This window comes from Podarcis melisellensis (genome assembly GCF_964234715.1).
Source record: "Podarcis melisellensis genome assembly, chromosome: 14".
NCBI classification, from domain to species: Eukaryota; Metazoa; Chordata; class Lepidosauria; order Squamata; family Lacertidae; genus Podarcis; species Podarcis melisellensis.
Window position 1 is genome coordinate 13040180 of NC_138546.1, and position 6930 is coordinate 13047109.

Here is a 6930-nt window from a genome sequence, read left to right on the forward strand (position 1 = left end):
GCGGGCTGTTCAAAACGGAGGCCGGAAACGGAGAGGAGTGGGGAGCGTGGAACGTCGGGGATGGGGGATGGGAGTGGGAGGCCGTAACCATGGCGACGAAGAAGTTGGCCAGGTGAGGCCTACAACAGGCGCTGCATCCTCCTTTTCCTCCATTTCCCTAGTGGGCTCTCGGGTTGTTGTTGTTGTTGTTGTTGTTGTTGTTGTTGTTGTTGTTGTTATTTCATTTATACACTGCCTTTTCATCCAAAGAGCTCCAGGCAGCGCACTGCCCCCTCCTTGTTCCTTTAATCCACCCAACAACCCTGTGAGGTTGGTTAGGTTCAGAGGCAGTGAGTGGCCCAAGGTCACCCAGGGAGCTCCTTGGCTGAGTGAGGATTCGAACCCTGCTCTCCCAGGTCCTAGTCTGGTGCTCTAACCACTGCACCAGCCTGGTTAACAAGCCTTGTGGGTTTCTTTTCCCTTGGGAAGGTTTGGGTGTTTAAAATAAGGGGGTGGAGGGAGCTGGTGAGAAGAAAAGATGCTGCAAGATGTCTGGAACAAACCCCCATTTTGCCCCCGTTCTCTCCCCTTTTATCCCATTTTTTTTGAGCTTCGTGTAAATAGGTTACAGGTTGGGCCGCTTGCATTTCATTACTAGTTGTCCCAACTGTTCTCCACACTTTTTCTCAAGGGATTCAGGAGCTTCAGGCCTGAATCTCAATCACTTGGTTACCCCCCCAAATATTGTTCTGCTATTGAGAGATTGATTTTTCAGAATGTGTTTGTATTTATTTTATTTTTATTTTTGTAGGCAGCTTGGCATTATTAGAAGAATTTCTAAAACATCACCCAGTGGCCAGAATCATGGCAAACCCAAACTGAGTGAGTACTGTACTCTGTCTGAATTGCAAAGCAAAAATTACTGTCTTTACTCTTGCAAATAACACAATCCTCGCTTGATTTTGTAGGGCAGTTGTTTGACTACTTAATAATTATTGATTTTGAGTCTACGTGCTGGAAAGAAGGCAGAAAATGTTACACTCAAGAAATCAGTAAGTGGAGATTTAGTAATATTGTTTGAGAACTGCTTCTGTGTGATCGGTAAACTAATAATGGCGCTATCAAAACATTGCTCATGCAGTTTATTTGTATATAATTTCCAACCTACCTATCCCAAACTCTATGTGTAAAGTATTCATATTTTGATACTTAATTTACATGAATGACTGGAGGTGGGTACTGGAACATAACAGCAGCTGGTATTTGGGGCACACCTCTTACCATGCCCTTAGATCAGAGGTTTTCAACTTTTTTGAGAATGGCTCCTTTGACCAACTACATTCTTTCTGCAGCACCCCTATTAAAACATGCTGAAATGTTTAGCTTGTTTAAACCTGGGGCACAGTTGCAATTAATTGCATTTTTATCTCTTCCTCTCTCAAAGGATCTTAGAAAGATTTATATAATCCCCTCTCCCTTTTATACTCACAATAATACTGTGAGGTGTGTTAGGGTAAGGAAATATAACTGACCCAACGTATTTTATGACCGGGGGGGTGGGGGGCCTTAAACCTTTGACCCAGCACTCTTTAACTCCATTTGTAAAACTGCATTTTAAAGAATGCTATTTCTTTAAAATAAACCTGATTTGGAATGAAAATGTACTTTCTTTAGTTGAATTTCCAGCAGTTCTATTAAACACCTTGAATGGAGAGATTGAATCTGAATTCCACATGTACGTGCAGCCTCAGGAACATCCCATTCTCTCTGAATTTTGCACTGAGCTAACTGGAATAAAGCAGGTACAATTTTATTGTTTCATGTTGCAGTCAATTCGCAAGCTAAGCTCATAGTTTCCAGTTGGTTTTGAAACCACTGAGGTGTTATTGACCCTGTTTCACTATGCCTGACAATGAATTGTGTTAAGGCTGAGTGTAAAGCGACACTTGGATACTGTCAAAAATACTAAAAGTATCTTGTTCTCTTCTATTAAGAACCAAGTTGACGAAGGCGTCCCTCTTCATATATGCCTGTCTCAGTTTTCTAAATGGATTCAAAAAATGCAGAAGGAAAAAAACATTGTTTTCAGTTCAGGTCATTCTTCGGAAGGGAAATTATGTGCTTTTGTTACATGGTCAGGTAATTCATAGCACCTTTTTAAAAATCTGATTTCTTACACTGAAAGTGGTTTGAAGTGATTTGACCCTCTTGACTTTGCTTTTCCACTTCCTTTTAAAAAAATCTTTCAAGGCTGTATTTGCAACATGTGCTAGAAACTGGTTTAAGAAAGCAAGAGAAAAACAAGGTTTTTCTTGGGTAGAATACTCACAAAACTCTGAGTTGGGAGGTGCAATGCACAGTTGTGGATTTCGTACTCCTCAGAAGTTCTGTGTGCTTTTCATGATCACACCATAGAGCGGACTTAGTCCCTAGGTATCTTTTCCTACTTTAATTCCTCATGTTTCTAGCCCAGTGAGGAATAGCTATCTGATGAGACACAGTTACTATTCCACACGGAAGAAAGCTAGAAACAATTAACAAAGCATAAAACATGAAAGGTTTATGACAGCTTGTTTGTTCTACAGACTGGGACCTGGGTGTGTGTTTGCAATACGAGTGTAAAAGAAAGCAGCTGAGAAAACCAGATGTTTTAAACTCCTGGATTGATCTCCGGGCAACTTACAAGGTGAGATCAGACTGCGTATGTGTAATATTCATGAAAAGAATGCGGAAATGGCCAATTTTGCTAGCTGAGAGCTGCTTATTGTTTGGATTGCAGTGGTTATGGTGTAAGTGGCAGCCTGTCTGCATCTCCGCAAGCTAGATCATTCGCCAAATGAAATGTAACTTTTGCTGCATTTCTACATTGCTTATAATATGCTCCCATCTGTTTTACTCCTTTCCATCTCTCTTCTTTTCTTTTATTCATTAAGTGTTTTTCTTCACTGGTGATATAAAGATCACACATTTACATAGCCCTCCTAGGTATATGACCCATCTCTGGTCCTATCTGTATTATTTATTATATTATCCATATCCCACCTTTAAGGAAGCAAAGTACAGCGGTACCTCAGGTTACAGGCACTTCAGGTTACAGACACTTCAGGTTACAGACTCTGCTAACCCAGAAATAGTAGCACGGGTTAAGAACTTTGCTTCAGGATGAGAACAGAAATCGTGCTCCGACGGCATGGTGGTAGCGGGAGGCCCCATTAGCTGAAGTGGCACCTCAGGTTAAGAACAGTTTCAGGTTAAGAATGAACCTGCAGAACAAATAAAGTTCTTAACCTGAGGTACCACTGTAAAGAAATACATTGGGGGGGCATAAAATAATTTAATAAGGTTGCAATAAGAACACAGGAGGAGCTCTGCTGGATCAGAACAGTGGCCCATGTTGTCCAGCCTTCCATTCCCAGCAGCCAACCAGATGCCTGAAAAGCATAACAAGTCACCAGGCTGCCTTCCATAGTGCAGTCACTGTATGTGGGGAGGGGGAGCAGTCTGAGGTCACCTGAGGTCATCATAGCCTATCTCCTTTGCTCTCATATTCCTTGTCATAGGGCCTTTGGTGGTAGACAGCCCTGTGAGTAAGATGGGGCAGTGATTTATTCATTTTTTTTGGAGGAAGGATATGATCTATGTAGTATATTTATTATTTTAAAAAAGATAACTATCACTTAATACAGATTCATTTTATGATTGCTCCTGAATATTTAGTAATCAGAGCACTGATGGGAGTGTTTTCAGTTCTTTGACTTGATAAAGCAGGTGTGGGGAACCTTTGGCCCTTTAAATGTTGTGGAACTCCTAACTTCCATCAGCCCCAGCAAGCATGGCCAGTCGTCAGGGATTATGGGAGATGTAGTTCAACAATGTTTAGAGGGCCACAGGCTTCCCACACCAGTGCAAAAGAAAGGCGTATATGAAGAACTAAATTTTGTGCTGTGCCTATGATTCGAGTTGAACAGAGCACAGCAGCTAATGCCTTTACCTTTATTTCCTCTTAGCTCTTTTACTGTCGGAAGCCACGTGGGCTAAACGGTGCTTTGCAGGATGTGGGGATCATATTTGCAGGACGGGAGCATTCTGGTGAGTGAGTTTTTAAGTGTGTGTGTGTGTGTGTGTGTGTGTGTGTGTGGAAATATTTCTAGTCATCAGTAGCAAGTTCTTAGGCTTGTTCCAAGCTCTGCCTAAACTGAGACAAACTCCATGGAATATAACCCAAACTGTTCAATAATAACATGCTCTAAAACCAAGAATGCTGGTTTTTCTTATCCTTTTAAATGAGTTTTATTCCACTTTCTTTTCACCCTTCTTTCAAAAAGTTCAGGACAATTTATTAAATAATTTGAAAAAAAGTTCAGGGCAATAATTTGAAAAAATGAAAAATATTTATTGCATATTTCCAAAGCATTGTGTACAATATCATGCATTAGCAGGATTTTGAAAAACACTTGTAATATGATGAATAATGTATAAAACTGGAAATGATTGTGAATTTAAGATATTATGGACGTGCACAAACAAATGTAAAACAAAGAAGGGGAGTGGAAGGAAGTCAAGGGTTTTAGAAATCCCATCTTTGGAAGTTGTTATGGATTGTATACATAGTATGGTTATTTTTATGTGATTTTTTTATTGTAAAAATTAATAAAATAGTACTAAACACACACACACAAACAAAGTTCAGGACAGTACCTACTGTTCCTTACCTCCTTCTGTTTTTATCCTTGCAGCAACCCGGTGGGGTGGGCTGGACCGGACTGGGAGGCAGAGTGACTCAAAGTCACTTAGTGCACTTCAGGACCAAGCAGGGAGTGGAACTCAATTCTCCCTGGACTTACTACCTGCCATGTGTAGATCACCAAATCTTATTCTTATACTAGGGTCTTCTTATACAAGGGTGCTTTGTGCATAGCTGTATCCCTACAGGTTCTTTTGTTAAGCAGTGAGAAAGGGTTGTGTGAGTACAGAATAATTAACTTGCCTGACTTGGTCAACAACAGCACCATCTCTCTTTTTCCCCCAAGGGCTGGATGATTCCCGGAATACTGCCCGCCTTGCATGGAAGATGATCTGCGATGGGTGTGTGATGAAAATCACTAAATCTTTGGATAAGGTCAGTGGCTTTTCTTCTTGACATGCGTGCCAAGAAGACAGTAAGAGTTTGCTGAAACAACTTTGAACCTGATATTCTTCCTGGAGGATTCCGATGCACATATTCTCACTTGGCTGTTGACATCTCTTTCCTGCGGTTCCCACAATATCCTATTTGTTTATGGATTCTTTAGGCACCTCCTGCGAAGAATTCCATTGCCAGATTTTTGTCTCCGAAACCTACTGAAGGAAGTCCTTTGGGAAGCAATGATGGTGCAGGAATGTCATGTCTGGATGAGAGCAAAAATGCTGGAGTTACCAGAGGAATTAAAAACAACAAGGAAAACCAACAGCAAGAGTTCACTCCTGTTCATCTGCACAGAAATGCCCATGTTCTGTCGAGAAATGCCCCAAAGACTGATGGATATAGTAGTGTCCAAAGCTGCTTGATTGAAAGGCTCAATTCCCCTCTTGGCTCTTTTCAGCCTTCACATAACTCTTTGGGCATCCAGAGTGGGCTAAATAACAGGCACCCCATTTCTAATTCTTCAGTGCATAATCCAGGACTGGTTTTAGTCTCAACCACTCTTTCCTCCGTCAGTATTTCAGATATAGACATAAGTACCACTCCAGATTGTTTATCAGCGCTGGCCAACTGGGAGGATGTAGCTTTAATACCAGCATCGCAAGATGATGAAAGTTTGCAGCAGGAGGATGACCCGAACCATAAGAGTTCATTAACCGTCGAAGAGAAGATGGATCTGAATGAGTCGCACACGATGAACTTGGGATCTAAAAGTGTTGCGGATGCTACTCTGAATCTGGAACTCCCCAAGTCTGTTGTGTACAAAAGCCCCAGCACTACGATTTATAACATTAGCATAGCCCCAAATAAGTTCTCAGATACTTCTGCGTTTAAGCTTCCCACTGCAAAAGCAAGTGCTGCTTCCCTTGATGTGTCAAATGGAACCCCTTTCAGATTGTCATCTGAAGCTCACAAAAGGAAGCCTTCCAGTCCAAAATCAGTTCCTCCAGCAAAGAAACCACCCTTTATAGTTTATGAAGACAAAGGCCTAGTACCTCCCAGCTAGTCAGGAGGCTCGGTGCCTACCGCGTCCCTTCCGGCATCTTAAACTCCTCAGTCAACTTAAACCAGCCTTTAAAGGCTGCAGAAACTGGGAGAGTGACCCCTCCTTTGTGCAGATGTGGTCGAAGGGCCAGAAGGCTAAATGTTTCGAATGGTGGTCCGAATCATGGCAAAGCATTCTATAGCTGCCCAGTTGGAAAGCAGGCAGGGAATAGAAAGGGCTGCGGTTATTTCATATGGGAGCATACTCTTCAAAAGGAGAAGCTCACACTCCCTACCTCCAGTTCTCTGGGGCTGCCGTGTCCTGGGCGCAGTCTCAGTTCATCAGGAAATTCTGAAAAGAAGACGCTCGTTCTCCGACCCTCCATGCGAACCTAGCCAAGGACTACCTCCTTGACCTCCTTCATGGAGAAAAATGTCTCACACCATCACAAATGAAAGAGGCTATTAGCTTTGTTTCCCCATCTTAGAATATTCTTCCAAATCGTGCTGCAAATGGGCTGTCTATAAGCTTCTAAAGTGAGAAGTAAAAGGATGGGCGTCCCTGAAAGGATTTTGACAGTATTGCTGAGGATAAACCAAATGAGGATCAGTAGTTGGTTTTGCCTTTTAAAATTATCCTGCTTTTTCTATATTTTAGGCTTATCACAGATTATGTCTCCATTACTAGATAACTGCAAATACATGCATGCTCCATGAGAATGTGTAGCACAGGCTTTTGAACAATTGCTTTTTAAAAGAAATAGTGCATAAAGAAGGTATCATGG

At 41.8% G+C, this 6930-nt stretch overlaps 2 protein-coding genes across 2 annotated transcripts; both read left to right on the top strand.

Annotated features, from left to right (window-relative positions):
- Window positions 1-5149, top strand: ERI2 (ERI1 exoribonuclease family member 2). Its single transcript, XM_081888911.1, has 8 exons — window positions 1-112; window positions 791-861; window positions 948-1031; window positions 1654-1781; window positions 1974-2118; window positions 2565-2665; window positions 3987-4068; window positions 5010-5149. The coding sequence occupies exons 1-8, from the start codon at window positions 90-92 to the stop codon at window positions 5117-5119; spliced, it is 744 nt and encodes a 247-aa protein (XP_081745037.1). The 5' UTR covers window positions 1-89; the 3' UTR covers window positions 5120-5149.
- Window positions 5150-5357: 208 nt separating this feature from the next.
- LOC309357021 (ERI1 exoribonuclease 2-like) lies at window positions 5358-6782 on the top strand (the record flags this gene model as incomplete). Its single annotated transcript, XM_081888896.1, is given in 2 exon segments — window positions 5358-6141; window positions 6144-6782. Coding segments are annotated over 2 exon segments (1182 nt in total). The 3' UTR covers window positions 6542-6782.
- Between the last annotated feature and the right edge of the window lie 148 nt (window positions 6783-6930).

What these genes read in the sequence shown, in the direction of transcription:
- ERI2 (XM_081888911.1), top strand. Translation starts at nt 90, where the DNA reads ATGGCGACGAAGAAGTTGGCCAG. An exon ending in TGCTTTTGTTACATGGTCAG is followed by an intron (nt 2,119 to 2,564) that starts GTAATTCATAGC and finishes TTTGTTCTACAG; the next exon opens with ACTGGGACCTGGGTGTGTGT. An exon ending in ATCTCCGGGCAACTTACAAG is followed by an intron (nt 2,666 to 3,986) that starts GTGAGATCAGAC and finishes ATTTCCTCTTAG; the next exon opens with CTCTTTTACTGTCGGAAGCC.